The 17,135-nt window shown below is 47.2% G+C and overlaps 1 protein-coding gene across 5 annotated transcripts in view; it reads left to right on the plus strand.

Moving 5' to 3' along the window:
• The window catches only part of YES1 (YES proto-oncogene 1, Src family tyrosine kinase), a 1,102,642-nt gene that overhangs the window by 826,303 nt on the left and 259,204 nt on the right, over nucleotides 1-17,135 (plus strand). For all 5 annotated transcript variants that reach the window (XM_069620865.1, XM_069620866.1, XM_069620868.1 and 2 more), the window contains one exon: nucleotides 391-467. In XM_069620865.1, coding sequence (XP_069476966.1) covers nucleotides 391-467 — 77 coding nt within the window. The remainder of the gene's footprint in view (nucleotides 1-390; nucleotides 468-17,135) is intronic.

The following is a 17,135-nucleotide window of genomic DNA, read 5'->3' on the forward strand; positions in this document are numbered from 1 at the left end:
TTTCTAAATAAATGTGGTGTTTAATATATGTGTCTTTCTGTGAGGTTTTCAGCCTGTGCCGATCACTAGTAGTCTTACTTGAGCGCATGAGAATGGAGGCATTGATCTGGAGTTCAGCAGTAGTGTGAAAAAGATAGTTGTGTTAGGTCCAGGGCATGTATATACTGCCTTTGTTGCTTTTGTGGTGATCTCCTAGGCTCCGTGGCTATTGCGCATTGTTCCCACACCTTGGTTTTTATCCAAAGCCTGTCGGCATTCTCTACTTGGCTGATTTCGTTTAATGGTTATAAACACAGCTAATGACAGTTCTAGACTAGAACACTTACTAAAATGCAAATAAGATACATTTATTGGCAAAACCACGTTACTATGTTTATTATCTCTTCCCAGGTAGTTTATTAGACTTCCTCAAAGAAGGCGATGGCAAGTACCTAAAGCTTCCACAGCTCGTTGACATGGCAGCACAGGTATTTCCATATGCAATGACCTCTACCTGCAATATATTTTTGACTGTTCATGTGATATCTGAAATGCTCTTGAAAGAAGTTACAATGGACCTCTTTAGCTGTAAGACACTTTTGTCACGAAATGGACATTACCCTTTTTCCTGCTGTTGTTTGATAGATTTACCAGTGCATTTATATGGTTTTGCATGGCCAGTTAATTTCCTACCCCCTCCCTGTTTTTTTTTTAAACTAATTTGCAATGCAATGTGCAATTAAATTCACATTTAATTGAATTGGACTGGCTCCTCAGGCTTATGCACAAACATGGAGATCAACTCTGTGGTGCGATTGGAGTAAACATGATGATCTGTATGTATGGTAAACATTTCTTTATACACTCTGTGATGGACTGACTGACAGTACTTTATAATAAGCTGCAGCAAGCTGCTATTTTTTACCTGGAATCTCTGGAATTTACAAACGCCAAAGGAAAATGTAATCGGGTACACAATTTGCTGACCAGTGTACACATTAATGCCACAGTAAGAATGGTATAGAAAAATAATTTTCTACAGAAAAGTAATCCATGCAACTCCAGATGGGCATTTTTGGAGGGTGGTTAAAAACCACATTTGGCAGAATCCTCCCTGCTTAGGCTGCCACCAATGCCTTGGGGAATGAAAGACCTATAATACAAAACACGGGGTGTTTTCTCTCTAACCAACAACTTCCAAGAGGACAGTCAATGGTGACTGATGCCATAAGGACGAGATAATCATAGCCTCTGGGCATGGCAGGCCAGGTGGTGTGAGAATAAAAGCTCTGTGGGGTTTTGACTGTCCAATTTGGTGGGGGAAGTGTTTGGCTATTTAGGAGTGAGCACTCAGTGGTCCATCAAGTACCGAGGAAAAAGATTGTGCACTTTGTCCAAGGGAAAAGATTTAGCCAGCTTAGTGTCCAATGAGCAACTTGTAAAGGTACGCCCAGGCGCAGTCTACTTAAGTGAAAACATTCCATCCTAAGCTTGATGTCAAGAGACTCACTGGCATACATCAATGGAATTCTGTTCAAAGCTAATGGCACTCGCCCACACAAGGAATTGGACATTCCTTGGAGAGCTTCTTTGTGAGCTTGCCTTTCCCAAGCAGCTTCATCCCAAAGAGAAGGAACTGAACAGCACTCAACCAATATTGTGAGCATTCTAAACTCTGTAACGCAAGAGCTCGTCCTAGGTTAGATTGTCAAAAACAAATAGGTGATGTCTACAGACGAATGGTAACAGTAGTTTTACTATACCTTTCTTGTGTTCTGTTTGCTTTAAGGTGTGTGCATGTTTATTGTAACTGTCATTCAGTGTTATTTATATCTACTCAATAGTCCTTTTCATTTACCTTCAGGTTTGGAGCTTGTCTATGTGGTATCTAGAGGTATTTGCATGAGTCCATGTAGGTGTTGAGGTGCCGACACAATTTATGTGCTGTTTGCTCAGGGGGTACACATTTCAAGTTACAAGCTACTAGCCAGGCATACGAAGTCATTCACCCCTAAATTCTCCACATACACACAGCACTCCATTTCTTACTAGACAAGTGACAATTATCACTAGACAATGGCTAGTGGGGTGTGCACATATTGAGGCTTGGTTTGTGCATGCAAGCCATTTTTATACTGTCAACAAGTGGGCCCAAATATTTGGTATGTGTGGAGGGATGTAACCAGGCACAGCCTGTTTTCACTGTCTACAATCAGGAAGCATCAGGCCAGTATCCCGATTCGGGCCAAAACTCCAGATTTTTGCATTCGGTATTCACCATCTTGATTTTATAGAGTGCGTCAAGATTGCAGGATCTCACTCCATTGTTTGATATGACTTTGATGGAGGAAAAAGGAGTGTGTCGGGATAACATAAGCAAAAGGGACTTGGAGCCTCACTACTTGCGTCAATAATACTTCATCTTTTTATGTATTAGTACTGTATTTAAGGTATGGCTGCATAATCATAAGAACCTACACACAGTTGAAATTAAATATACACTGCTCCGTTGGATAGGCAAGGCAATGCACTCTGCTTAGCAATAATCCTACTTTCAGTTTGTTCATGATATTTTGTCTCTTTAATTAAGTACATATTTTAAAAAAATATCTTTCATCAGATCTCTTTCCGGTTAACTAATCTGGGACAAAATGTCCTGCACTATGGCAACTATGGTTTAAAAAGTTGAGAACAGATTTCATTATACTGGATGAAACCTTTCCAAAATATAACACTAAGCAATGACATGGAGGCATGGGGGAGATGCGATCCGGAAACCTTGGATTTAGTTTGTTTCACTTTTTGTTTTTTCATTATCCGTTTACTGATAGTTTTAGTTGCACTATTCCCAGTTTCTTGGTGCACTAAGCATTCTAAATAATTGCTGTATTTTTGTGTGTGGTGTGACCGCTGTTTAACTGAATACTCCTATCAGACACTTTATGAATTAACTCCAGAATGGGAGTCATAGTGCACTTGTATCTCTCCGCCATTGCCTACCTTATGTCAGATGACTGCCATGTCTCTCTAGTTCATTTACACAATCATAATTTTTGATCTCGAGGATCTTGCCAAAATTCAGTTCATGATGAATAGGTTTACTATATTTCTTTTGTCAGCATTTTTCCCAGGCCCTTAACCATAAAAAAGTATATAGGTAATATGTGTGTATGCACTGGATCTCACCTGTGTTTTTTACTAAGGTGGCTGTGGCAAGCCAGGAGGAGGAGGACCAGAGGACATAGGTGTTGGGTAACTTTATTAAACTTAGAAGTAAAAAGCCTCACTAACCCTATTGCTAACGGGCAGTTCCCACTCTATCAAACTAAACTATGGTGCTAGTCTATAGCCAAAATCAAAAGTAATCCTCGGTGCAAAACATATCCACTAAACTGGCCCTACCACTTAGTAAAAGGAAATGGGTGGAGTGCCCTGCACTCTCGGTTCTTTCCAAAGGTGTCTTTAGTTGTCCCTGGAATCCCTCCTGGGTCTGGATCCAATAGTTAGAAATGCATAACAGTACTTCTCAAAGAAAACAATTCTTGTCAGTCTATCAAAGTTCCTTACGTTTCCCAGGTTAAACAACAAAATATTCTTAAGTTCCAGCAAAACAAAATGTGCATATTTCTTTAGCTAGAGGGATAGTTCACCGATTCCCCCCTCTCACTTGCTTCAGGTATTGGGTGTCTTTGTTCCCCTCATCTATGGGTACCAGTGGCACCTTTTGGTTTCCTCTGTCCCAATGTCTCCCTTATAGCCCTCTCCCTTCTGATCTGATGTGAGGTGGGGCGTCTCTATGTGCCCCCTTGCAATGTCTTGGCACTTTACTTTGCGTATTGATCCCTGTGGCTCTGTTGGGTTCCTCCGGCCCAATATCTCCAGTGTAAGCTCTCTGGAATACAGGCACCCCCTCTTTCCATCTGGTTCTCTTAGTTCTCGGAGGCCAATGCTCCAGGTACACCTGACCTACTGCTGACGTTTGTCCCTGTGTCTCCTTGTTCTTTCTTCAGTTCTGTTTTCTTCCTTCCTTCCTTCAGTGGTTGGCCTCTCCTAGTCCTCCTAGATTCTCCGTCCTTGCCTTCTGCCTCACTGGATCCCTCCTTGTACCTCTCTCCCATTACTTGCTGCCGGCATACTCATCCACTCACCTTGCCTATTGGATCCGCCTCTGCCTGTGATTCCGCAGACGACTTATGAGGTGTTTCCCCCTTCAGGGCTTTCCTCATACTTTGATATTCCCCCATGGGGTCTGCTTTCCACCTGTTCTACCTACCTGGAGGTAGGTTGGCATACAGGGTTGACGGGCCTTTCCTATCCACATCTCGAAAAGGAAAAAAAGAATAGGTGAGAAGCGTTGCTGATACTTGCGGCCAAAAGGCACCCAGCTACTATGCTGCAGAAGGGGGCAGATGAATTACCCAATGTCTGGCCTCAAAATAGATGAATAAATTGTTAGATTAAGTATAGTTAGCTCGGAGGCAGCTGGCTCATTTATATTCATGAATGGCTCTGCTCTTCCATGTTAATGATTGTATATTGAGCCAACAGTAGGCAAGGACCTGTAGCCCCTCCAGCAGGCCTCTGCCAACACTGTTGGCTGCCTTGTGTGGTACTGTTTAACTAAATACAGCACTGTTACTCATATTAATTTAATTCTACTTCAGTTTGCAGTCGACCATCTTCTTTCTGTATAGTGCTCATTTAGTTTAATAAGTTGATGCACTAACTTAACCCTTTCCTGGGCCTTCATTATGAATGTCGTCATAACCCTAATTCAAACGCAAACATTTAAATGTATTTTAAAACTAGCTCCCATCAACAAGCTATTTAAAACTGAGAATACGGAAGGGAAATGGGGTCCCCTACACTAACAGGAACTGGGGAGAGATCACAAAAATACAAGGGGGTTGTTCCTGTTGAACAATCAAAGGTGCCCAAAGCATTTTATATAATTCACACAGGGAATCATGAAGCAAATTGACCTTGTTCAACATGTAAAATGTTTTTCATAGCTTTGTGGAAAAACAAAGCAAAACCCAAATACAGGGCTTGTATAACATATCCGATGTTTAGGTAATGACACGTATACAGAACAACAAATGTATCCCATCTACAGGAGAAATACATCAAATGTGTAGTAGAGACAAAGAACAAATATTTCGAATGGATTGTGTCCTCCCACGTATTCCTCATCTTAAATATATCCTTACCTTCAGCTTTGCTGCTTTGGAAATTTTTTCTCTCTCCACCAGAGGGCGCTCCACTCGAGGCGTCGATGTCCCTCGGCGGCATCCGTCGAGTGTCGACGTCATCCGTAGTATAAATGCCTCGAGCGCGCCCGTTGGCCTCAGTTCCGTTTTTCCGTTCGCTTCGCTTCGGATCAAAATAAAAACAGCGCTTCAGTCTTAAGCGATTATGTTGTCTTCCTCAAACCCATCTACTCCGAAAACGGGGTTTAAGAAGTGTCTAAGGTGCGGCAGAAAAATGCCGCTGACCGACCCTCACCGTAACTGCCTCTGGTGTCTCGGGTCCGAACATCGGATCGATGACTGCGGTTCGTGCCAATCCATGACCCACAAGGCCTTGAAAGAAAGACGAGGTAAACTGGCGGTGGGGGCGGAATCCTCGAAGTTTTCTTAGAGAGGGAAGAAAGACTCGGCTGAGACTTTGGAAAACACCATAAAAAATCACGATCGAGGAGTAGATCAAGGAAGGCCTCTTCTTCTTCGTCCAAAAAGGCGAAAAAGAGACGACACCAATCTCCCTCTTCTCCCTCTTCTTCCTCGATTTCGGAGGAAGTTATTACTTGTCCAACTAAACACGACTCCCCTAAAAAGTGGGAAGCATTTAGAGAGTCCATGATGAAAATTTTTGAGAACGTGGCCCAGACCCCCTCAAAAATGTCTGTTGAAGGTCATGCCTCTAGTCACAAAAGTGACAGAGGAAGGTCTAAAACTAAGAAGTCCGACAAATTGTCGAGGGTGTCTTCTAGGGACTCTTCCCAGACACCTAAAAAGACACTCTACGAAAAAGACTTTTGACGTCGATAAGTCATTAAAGACTTCAACGAAAACATTTTCGAAGCCTCTGTCTAAGGCTGTCGAGTATAAAGGGTCGACGACCCAACAGAAAAAAGTCACGTCGAATATTTTATCGACGACCTCGAAGATTTCTTCGACGGCGTAGAGTGTTTCGAAGACTACTTCGACAACATCAACTGCCTCGAAGATTCCTTCGACGCCATTTGTAGTGCCTTAGAAAACATCGAAGAATACCTCAACAACATCGAAGGTAACGGCCACGACTTCCACGCTTCTGTCGACGCCGACACCAGGGTTGAAACATATTTTACTGAAAAAATATTTCACCCTGAAAACGGACATGATTTTTTCCATACTATGTCATCTGTATATGGAGAAATGTCATCAGAAAATGAAGAATATGAAGAACAAGATGAACCTGAGGTTACTTCAGCAGGGGTAAACTATGGGACAAGAGATGTTCCAGAGGAATTAATAAATCCTCAATCAAAAATGCAGGATTTGTATGAATGTTTACAGTCTGCAAGTGGAATAGACACATCTCCTGAATATGAATTTGAGAGACCAGATCCAGCAGAACATGCTGATCTGGGTTACAGAAAACTCATGAATAGAGTAACAGAGTTTATGGGGTGGGGTAATAATGCACCTGTATACCAGGATGATGACATGACAGATATTTTGTCAGGAGGTCCTCAACCAGACACCATACTTCCTTTTCATATTGCCCTGCAAAGGAGAGTAAATGCTGCTTGGTGAAAGACCGGAATCTAGTCCAGCAGTAAATAAAAAATATGTGGCAAAATACAGACCTTGTAACTCTGACCCAGAGTATTTGAGTAAACATCCTTCTCCTGAGAGTCTGGTAGTTCAGGCAGCCACCTCAACAAAAAATGCGGCATACCCCACTAGTCCCCCTGATGGGGATGACCAGAAAATAGATACTTGGTCGAAAAAGATCTTTACATCAGGGAGCATGGACATTGGCTAGATTTAATTATACTCTGTGGGACTGCATGTCAGCGGCAGCTCAACACATCCCGGAAGGAGAGGAACGTGATGGTTTCCTATCCATAATTAAGGATGGTAAGGAGGCTTCAAGAGAATGCCTTCAAGCAGGTTTGGACACTGCTGACAGTATCAGCAGGTCCATGGCGTCTAGCGCAGTGCTACGCAGATTTGCGTGGCTAAGGAAGTCAGGTTTTGCACCAGATGTTCAATCTAGACTCCTTAACATGCCATTTGATGGCTCGAGGTTGTTTGGCAGCAAGGCGGATGAAAGTTCGGAGAAGCTGCAGACCTCCAAGGCAGCGGCAAAGTCACTTAGTGCCGCTATACGACAACCTCAGCAACGCCCCTACACAGGCTCATCTTCCTGAAGGGGTCGTCCCTTTTGTTTTTACTCCTCATTTGGGAGAGGAAACGGACAGGCCAATCAAAGGGGGGCAAAGAAAACTTCCTCGGGGCGAGGAAGAGGCGCTAGATCTGTCCCAGCAGCAGCATCTGTCCCTTCAGCCGCTGCTGGAGCTGCCGCAAAACCACTCTGAGGTTTTGACTCACAAGACCCCAGTGGGAGGCAGGATCTCACAGCATCTGAAAGAATGGCGGGGCATTACTTCAGATGTTTGGGCACTGGAAACAGTATCCCAAGGTTACTGCCTTCCTTTTCTAAAGAAACCTCAGAATCACCCACCGGAATACAACTGTACCAAAAATCCAGACCTGCTCCTGTTGCAGGAAGTTTTAACCCTGCTACAGAAAGGTGCAATAGAACATGTACCTGTAGCGGAGAGGAACAAGGGTTGGTATTCCCCATATTTCCTCATTCCAAAGGACGACGGAGGACTGAGACATTGAAACCCATCTTGGACTTCAGAAACTTGAACAAGTTCCTCAGGAAGGACAAGTTCAAGATGGTCACTCTTTCTCAGATCCTTCAGGCTCTCCAACTTCAAGACTGGTTGGTATCATTGGATCTTCAGGATGCTTACTTTCATGTGCCAATCCATCTCAAGCACAGAAAGTACCTGAGATTCGCGATTGGCAACTCTCACTATCAGTTTCGAGTTCTGCCTTTCGGGTTGACCTCCGCCCCAAGAGGTTTCACCAAGTTGATGGCGGTAGTGGCAGCGAGTCTCAGAAGAGGGGGGATTCATGTCTACCCCTATTTGGACTATTGGATGATCAGGGCACGTTCTCCAGAACAAGTCCAGGATCATCTATCCAAGACTTGCCACTTTCTTCACAAACTAGGGTTTTCTCTGAATTTAAAAAAGTCAAACATGATACCATCACAGAAGCTCCAGTTTATAGGAGCAGTCTTGGATACTGGTTCGGGCAAAGCCTGGCCTCCCGAAGAGAGAGCTCACCACATTCTGCAGATGGTGCACTGTACTGCTCAAGGGAATTTCCCCCGAGAGGAGCTCTAGGAGACGCATTTGTAGTAGTGGGAATTTCCTCTTCTATATGCGTTCCCTCCAGTCCCTGTGATCCCTCAGGTAATCAGGAGGTTGAGAAAGTTCAGGAAAACCATGATCCTAATTGCCCCGGATTGGGCCAGGAGAACGTGGTACCCAGACCTTCTCGACATGTCCATCTGCCCTCCAATACGTCTTCCAAAAAGAGAGGATCTTCTCTCGCAAGAGGGAGGTCACGTTCTCCATCCAGAGGTCAACATACTCAAACTTCACGCATGGCTTCTGAGAGGTTGAGATACAAGGATTGGGACCTTCCGGATGATGTTATGGAGGTGTTGCTTTCGGCCAGAAGCAAAATCTTTGTACCGGTGTTGTTGGAATAAATTCAGTAACTGTTGCAGGGATAAGAATGTGGATCCTTTTGAATGTGACATTCCAATGGTATTATCTTTTCTATTACATTTAGCTAATCTGGGGCTCCAGGTTAAGACAATAAAAGGATATGTAGCAGCACTATCTATCTTCAAGCGCTCATCAGAAGAAAGATCTTATTTTAAGATACCCTTTACCCTTAATACAATTTCTAAAAGGTTTAAACAATGTTTTTCCACCAGTACCTTTTCAAGTTCCTGTGTGGGATTTAAATTTGGTACTTAAATTTCTGACATGTGCACCCTTTGAGCCTTTACATTCTTGTCCGTTAAGGCTTCTTACATTAAAAACTATACTTTTAATTGCATTGACATCAGCCCGCAGAGTAAGCGAGTTGCAGGCACTTTCGAGTGGTCCTCCTCACACCATCTTTCATAAAGATAAAGTTGTCCTTCGAGTTAAACCATCTTTTCTGCCAAAAAATGTTTCAGACTCATCTGTCACAGAAAATAATACTACCTGTGTTCTACCCTCCTCCTCACACATGTAAGGAAGAGGAAAGGTTGCATAGGCTAGATCCCAGAAGGGCTCTAAGCTTTTACATCTCAAGATTGTCAAAGATACGTCAGTGTGATCAACTTTTTGTGGGATACACTGGCCGTAAATTGGGACTAGCTGTAACCAAACAAACATTATCAAGATGGATAATTTTAGCCATAACAGTGTTAAAGGCTAGCCGGAAAAGATCCCCCTGAGGGCTTAAGAGCCCATTCAACTAGGGGCATAGCAACTTCAACAGCACTTAAGAGGGGTGTCCCTGTGCAAGATATTTGTGCAGCAGCTACATGGTCATCCATGCATACTTTCATCAAACATTATGCTTTGGACTCAACTACATCTTGGAGGTTTATTTGCCCAATCTGTACTACATTCGGTACATGACTAAAAGGCATCTGTACTCCCGCCTCCAATACAAAACTGCTTTGGGATTCTATCTAAGATGAGGAATACGTGGGAGGACACAATCCATTCGAAGAACAAGTTACTTACCAACTGTAACGTTCTTTCGATTGGATGTTCCTCTCACGTATTCATCGACCCTCCCCTCCTACCCCACAGTACAGTTTACGTGGTTTACACTCTAAATTCTTTCAAGGCTTGGGTCAATAAGAGGCACGCTCGAGGCATTTATACTACGGATGACGACACTCGACGGATGCCGCCGAGGGACATCGTCGCCTCGAGTGGAGTGCCCTCTGGTGGAGAGAGAAAAAATTTCCAAAGCAGCAAAGCTGAAGGTAAGGATGTATTTAAGATGAGGAATACGTGGGAGGAACATCCAATCGAAAGAACGTTACAGTTGGTAAGTAACTTGTTCATCACATTCGAAGGGATTGTGTCCTCGGACGTATTCCTTATCTTTGATGGATCATCTCCCAGCTTGCTAGCCTCGGAATTTCTTTTTCAGTAGAGGGCGCTGCGCATCGACATCCCTCGAGCCGTTGTCCCTCGACGGCCTCTGTATCGGCGCAGACGTCATCACGCGTATAAATAGACTTGCGCAGCGTTTGTTGCTCAGTTCCATTTTTCCGCGCTTCGCGGGGCCTCGGAATATCGTTGCTCAGTTCTTCAGTCAAATATATCATTATTCCTCGTGAATACCGACTCATACTCGATGGCTTCCTCACCCGAACCGACGACTCAACGGTCCGGCTTCAAAAAATGTCAAGACTGTGGAAAGAAAATGTCGTTGACGGATCCTCACAGGATCTGTTTATGGTGCCTGGGAATCGAGAACCATTGTTCGGAGCGCGAGGACTGCATGTCCATGACGGCGAATGCCTTGAAGGAGCGTAAGGGGAAGCTCGAGAGAGGTAAGGCAGTTAAAACTTCTTTGAAAGTTTTCTCGGCGGAGTCGAGGCATTCGTCTCCTCGCCATCACAAGACATTCTCATTCTAGATCTCGAAGCAGTTCCCATCACTCTTAGAGATCTAAGCATTCAAAAGAGACGTTGAAGATCCCCTTTTTTGTCTTCTGTTTCCCCAAAGAGGGTCTCCTGTCCCACAAAACATAGCTCTCGGGCTGAGTGTGAGGAATTCAGGAAAAAGATGCTAAGCGTCTTTGAGAAAGCGGCCTCGACCCCCTCGAAGACTGCTGAGGGTGATACCCTGGGTGAAAGACCCGAAAAATCAAAAAGCCGCGAGTCGCAGAACCCGGCAAAAGGAGCCACTCGAGTGTCACGAACCCTCGAGTAAAGGCAAAGTTGTGTTTTCGACGCCGTCGTCTAAGATCCCTTCGACACAGATCGGCGTCGTCAACGCCGTTATCGAAGGGTTCTCCGATGCACAGGTCAGTCGAGTCGACGCCGTCTTCGGCGCCGAGAAAGGATAAACCCACGGCCACCTCACAGCCAGTGGCCATACCCAGAGCCTCGAGTGTAAGAATGTTGTCGACGACCTCGAGTAGAATCCCGATACTCTCGAGTTCATCGAGGCCTCTACCACCTTTCTCGATGCCTTTTTCGATGGCTTCGAAGCCTTTAACATCCGCGTCGACGTTTTCTCAGCCAATCATGACGAATTTGGCTCCTTCTGCTCTGGAAATGGGATGTATACCATTTTCAAGACCTGATCACTCCAGAGTCTTATCTTCTATTTATGAAGAAGGGGAGGATTCGGATCAGGAAAGACCTTTTTGAGTTGCAGGGATCTGCAACTCCTGCACCAGAGGAATTTAACTTTGAGGAAGGTAGGTTGAAAGACCTCCATGAATCCCTACAGGAAGCAAGTGGGTTGGACACTTCCCCAGAAGTGGAATTTGCCACACCAGACCCAGGGGAACATGCTGAAACCCCTTACAGAACCTTGATGGCAAGGATAATAGAGTTTATGGGGTGGTCCACACCCTCACCTGCTTTTCAGCAAGACGACCTCACAGACATCTTCGTCAAAGGTCCACAGGAGGATCCTGTGGTGCCATTTCATGCGGCATTACAAAGGAGAATATTGGCAAATTGGGAAACACCTGCGGTAATCCCAGCAGCTAACAAAAAATTATCAGCTAAATATAGGGTGTCTTCTGCTGACCCTGAATATTTATCCAAACACCCAACTCCGGAGAGTCTGGTTGTTCAGGCAGCTACTTCAGCAGGTAGTAAATCCGCTTACCCTACTGTTCCACAGGATAGGGATGATGAGAGAGATGACTCTATGGCCAAAAGAGTCTTTTCCGCATGTAGCATGGCGTTGAAATCCATCAATGCTAATTGTATGCTCACAAGGTTCAGCCACACACTTTGGGAGTGTGCTTCATCAGCGGCTGACTGCCTCCCGGAGGGAGAAGAAAGGGAAGCGTTCCTAAACATCATCAAGGATGCTAAAGACGCTATGTGCGAATCCCTTCAAACTGGCATTGATTCTGCTGACAGCATCAGCAGGGCCATGGCGGCAAGTACAACAACCCAGAGATTTGTTTGGTTGCGAAAGTCTGGTTTTGCTCCAGATGTGCAAAGCAGACTCTTGAATATGCCCTTTGACGGCTCTTCTTTGTTTAAGAAGGCGGATGACAGTTTAGAAAAACTACAAACATCAAAGGCAGCAGCAAAATCCCTAGGAGCTGCAATCCGTCAGACACCATATCGCCCCTCAGGAACCTCTTGGAGAGGTAAGTCCTTTCGCTTCTATACCGCATTCGGAAAAGGCAGAGGACAGCCGGTTCAAAGGGTTCCGAAAAAATTCACCCGAGGTGGACGGGGTAAAAATACAAAAGCCACAGCAGGTGCCTCTTTACCCTCGGCACCTGCATCAGCCGCCTCCAAACCGCTCTGAGGACTCTCTTCACAAAACACCGGTAGGGGGCAGGTTAACTCAACATCTGACGGAATGGCAGGCCATTACGTCAGATGCTTGGGCATTGGAGACAGTGGCCCAAGGTTACTGCCTGCCTTTTCTACGCATCCCTCAGTCATCCACCCGGGAACAGCTCTCTGAAAGTTCCAGATCTGCTCCTCTTGCAGGAAATTGTAGACCTGCTAGAGAAAGGTGCCATAGAACCGGTACCTGTAGCGGAGAGGAACAAGAGCTGGTACTCCCACTACTTTCTCATACCGAAGAGACCTATCTTGGACTTACGAGAATTTAACAAGTTCCTCAGGAAGGACAAGTTCAAGATGGTAACTCTCTCTCAGATCCTTCAGGCCCTCCAGCTCCAGGACTGGCTGGTATCTCTGGACCTCCAGGATGCTTATTTCCATGTGCCAATCCATCTCAAATACAGGAAATACCTGAGGTTCGCAATTGGCAGCTCTCATTATCAATTTCGAGTTCTGCCATTTGGGCTGACCTCCGCCCGAGGGTCTTCACCAAGCTAATGTCGGTAGCGGCTGCAAGTCTAAGGAGGGAAGGGATCCACGTCTACCCCTACCTGGACGATTGGCTGATCAGAGCTGTATCTTTGGAACAAGCTCAGATCCAGCTAGATTATGTCTGCCACTTCCTTCGCAAACTGGGCTTCTCCCTCAATTTAAAGAAGTCCCAGATGATGCCATCACAGAGACTCCAGTTCATTGGAGCGGTCCTGGACACTTCCCTGGGAAAAGCCTCGCCACCAGAGATGAGGGCTCAAGATATTCTGCAGATGGTCACCAAGTTTCAAAATGCCCAACGTCTCCCAGCCTTCGACTTTTTGAGGTTGCTAGGCCTCATGGCATCCTGCATCTTCCTTGTGCCAGAGGCTCGCCTGAGAATAAGATCTTTTCAGTGGCCACTGAGAACTCAGTGGTCGCAATTCTCAGGGAGAATGACAGACCTCCTTCATATTCCGGACAAGGTGGCTAGAGACCTTCAGTGGTGGGCCCACCAGAAAAACATCTTGAAGGGGGAACTGTTTTGGCAACCATGGCCGAAGATAACAGTAGTCACAGATGCCTCACTCATGGGGTGGGGAGCCCATACCAACGACTTGACCATCAGCGGTCATTGGTCTCCATCGGAGTCCAGACTACATATCAACCTGTTAGAGCTGAGAGCAATCAGACTAGCGCTGAAAGCTTTTCTGCCATCTGTACAGGGGGAAAATGTCCTGATAATGACGGACAACACAGTGGCAATGCACTACCTCAACAAAAGAGGAGGCGTAGGATCACTGCCACTGTGCAGAGAGGCAATGCAGCTCTGGTTTTGGGCAATTCAAGAAGGAATCTCTCTATCGGCAGTTCACCCAGCCGGAGAGAAGAGCTTGTCGGCGGATGCTCTGAGCAGGCAGAGCACAGTCTCCCACGAGTGGGAACTAGCTCAGGAAGTCCTTCAGGAGATCTTCGCCCTTTGGGGAACCCCTCAAGTGGATCTGTTTGCCACCAGTACCAACAGAAAGTGCGATCTGTTTTGTTCAAGGGAATTTCCCCCGAGAGGAGCTCTAGGGGACGCGTTCGTAGTGGACTGGGAGTTTCCACTCCTGTACGCGTTTCCACCAGTCCCTGTTACCTCAAATGATCAGGAGGTTGAGAAGATTCCGGAGAACCATGATCCTAATTGCCCCAGACTGGGCCAGGAGAACGTGGTACCCGGACCTTCTGGACATGTCCATCTGCCCGCCAATTTGTCTTCCACTCAAGGAGAATCTTCTCTCACAGAAGGGAGGTCAGGTTCTCCATCCAGACATCTGAACCCTCAAGCTTCACGCCTGGCTTCTGAAAGGTTGAGATACAAGGATTGGGACCTCCCTGATGACGTCATGGAAGTGTTGCTTTCGGCCAGAAGGCCAGCAACAAAGTCTTTATAACACTGCCGTTGGAACACATTTTGCAGCTGGTGTAGAGAAGAGAATATCGACCCCTTTTCATGTGGTACACCAACGGTGTTATCCTTTCTACTCTACTTGGCAAATTCAGGCCTTCAAGTGGGCACTATCAAGGGCTATCTCGCAGCGCTATCGATCTTCAAGCGCACTGCAGAGGAGCCTTCGTATTTCAAATTACCCTTAGTAATACAATTTCGAGGGGATTGGGTCCTCCAACGTATTCCATATCTGACATGTAATCACCACAGCTGTGCTGCTTCTGAAACTTTTTTCGGCGTCTGCGTCGATGACCTCCTCCGACGTCATCCGATGTGATAAGTAGGACGCACAACGCCCGTAGCCTCAGTTCCGGTTTTCCCGCGAACGTGTTGCTTCGTGAATCTCGATTACGCCTCGACTCTTTGGAGTTCTGTTCTTCTCGGTTCTTTGAACCTGTTAGTTTGTGAGAAAATCCTTCGTGTGAAGATGTCTTCTACTTCGTCTTCGACCCCGCGTCCGGGCTTCAAGAAGTGCGGGGAGTGTGGGTCCAAGATGTCGGTGACGGACTCGCATGCCGCCTGCCTCTGGTGCCTCGGGGAGGCCCAAGACACGGATGACTGTATCGACTGCCAGTCGCTCACGTCCAAGGCCTTATGGGAACGGAAGAAGTTGTCGGTAGGTCGGGTGTCCAAGCCCCGGAAGTCGAAGTCTGCGGGGCTTTCGACGGATGATTCGAGAGGTGACTCTCCACGTCATCGTCGGAAGTCTCGTGGGTCTCCTTCTAGGAGTCGGTCTCGCCACTCCTCAGCCTCTTCGAGGCATTCTCGGAAGCGCCGACAGCGGTCGTCTTCCAGGTCCTCTTCTGAGGACTCTGCCCGGCACGTCGCTTACCCCACCAGCCGCGCGACGCCGTAGGAATGGGCTTCCTTCAGGAAGAAAATGCTGGCGATTCTTGAGTCGCAGGGTACTAAGCCGTCCGCACCCCCGGGTGGGGTCGGCCGTGAGAGGTCGAGAGACGCCACTCGCAAGAGTGGTCGGCACGAGTCACGGGAGAGGTCCCGTTCGGACAAGGGGACTCATTCTCGACGTACCCGTTCCAGGTCCCGGTCCTCGACGCGTTCGAGACCGTGTGCACCTGTGATGACTTCGAGGAAGACATCGACGCCTGAGGCGTCGAGGGCGTCGACAGGCTTTCTCGAGGCTCCGGCTCCGAGGAAGTCATCGAAGCCGTCGACGCTCAGGTCGTCGAAGGACACGCTCGGAGCTCCGGCTTCGAGGACTGTGTGAACGCCGTTGATGCTGGCGGCGCTGCATCCGACATTGACGCCGATTTACTCGACGCCGATCCTCTCGGCGCCGATGCCTGTTCTCTCGATGCCGGCGCCGATTCACTCGACGCCTTTCGAGGCCGGGGTGTCGGAGGTACCCCGTGGCACGGGGGAACCCCCTAGGAAGGCTCTGGTTAAGAGCAAGCACTCTCGGGTGCCTTCTTTTCGCCACCTGGAATATATTTCGGAGGTGGATGAGGATTCTAATGGCCTGGTTCCTAGTCAGGTTCCAGATGAAATGGTCTCGGGCCATAGTCAGTTTGACGATTTGAGGCCGTCACTGCATGATGCCAGTGGACTGGACACACCTACGAAGGTAGAGTTTTGTAGGCCTGAGCCTGGCTCTCATGCTGATTCCTCCTACCGGCGCCTTATGGCTAGGGTTTCCGAGTACTTGGGATGGTCTGCTCCCCCAGGGGAGTTTGTGCAGGATGATCTCACGGACATCCTTGATGTTGGTCCCCCAACTGACCCGGTACTGCCGTTTCATATGGCTCTACAGAGAAGGGTGGCGGCGGCTTGGACTGCTCCGGAGAGTCTCCCGGCGGTGGGCAGTTCCTTGTCGCGAAAATACCGTCCAGCCAGTAGCGACTCCTGCTACTTGACCAGGCACCCCACTCTGGAGAGTTTGGTGGTGCAGGCAGCCACGGCCCCGGCAAAGCAGGATTCGTACCCCACCATCCCTCCTGATAGGGACGACAAACATTTTGATGGCTGGGCGAAGAAAGTGTTTTCTTCTGGTGGTATGGCGCTTCAGGCGGCCAACTCCATTTGTGCCTTGTCTCGTTTCACACACATTCTGTGGAATTGTGTTGCGTTAGCGGCTGAACATATTCCCGAAGGGGACGAACGGGATGGTTTCCTTGCTATGGTCCAGGATGGTAAGGATGCCATGTGTGATCCGTTCAGTCGGGTTTGGACATGGCTGAATGCGTCAGCAGGTCCATGGCGGCGAGCACCGTGATACGCAGGTTTGCGTGGTTGCGGAAGTCGGTATTTGCTCCTGATGTGCAGTCCCGGCTCCTCAACATGCCCTTTGACGGTGAACACCTTTTTGGCAGCAAGGCTGACGAGAGCCTTGAGAGGTTGCAGACATCCAAAGCTGCAGCGAAGTCGTTGGGCGCTGCAGTTCGCCAACCTCTGCCTTTTCGTTCTAGGGGACAGCAATGGAGGGGTGGTTCCTTTCGCTATTACTCGTCCTTCAGTAAAGCGAGAGGAGCTG

This window comes from Ambystoma mexicanum, chromosome 5q (assembly GCF_040938575.1).
Source record: "Ambystoma mexicanum isolate Mex_15411 chromosome 5q, UKY_AmexF1_1, whole genome shotgun sequence".
In the NCBI taxonomy this organism is placed as follows: Eukaryota; Metazoa; Chordata; class Amphibia; order Caudata; family Ambystomatidae; genus Ambystoma; species Ambystoma mexicanum.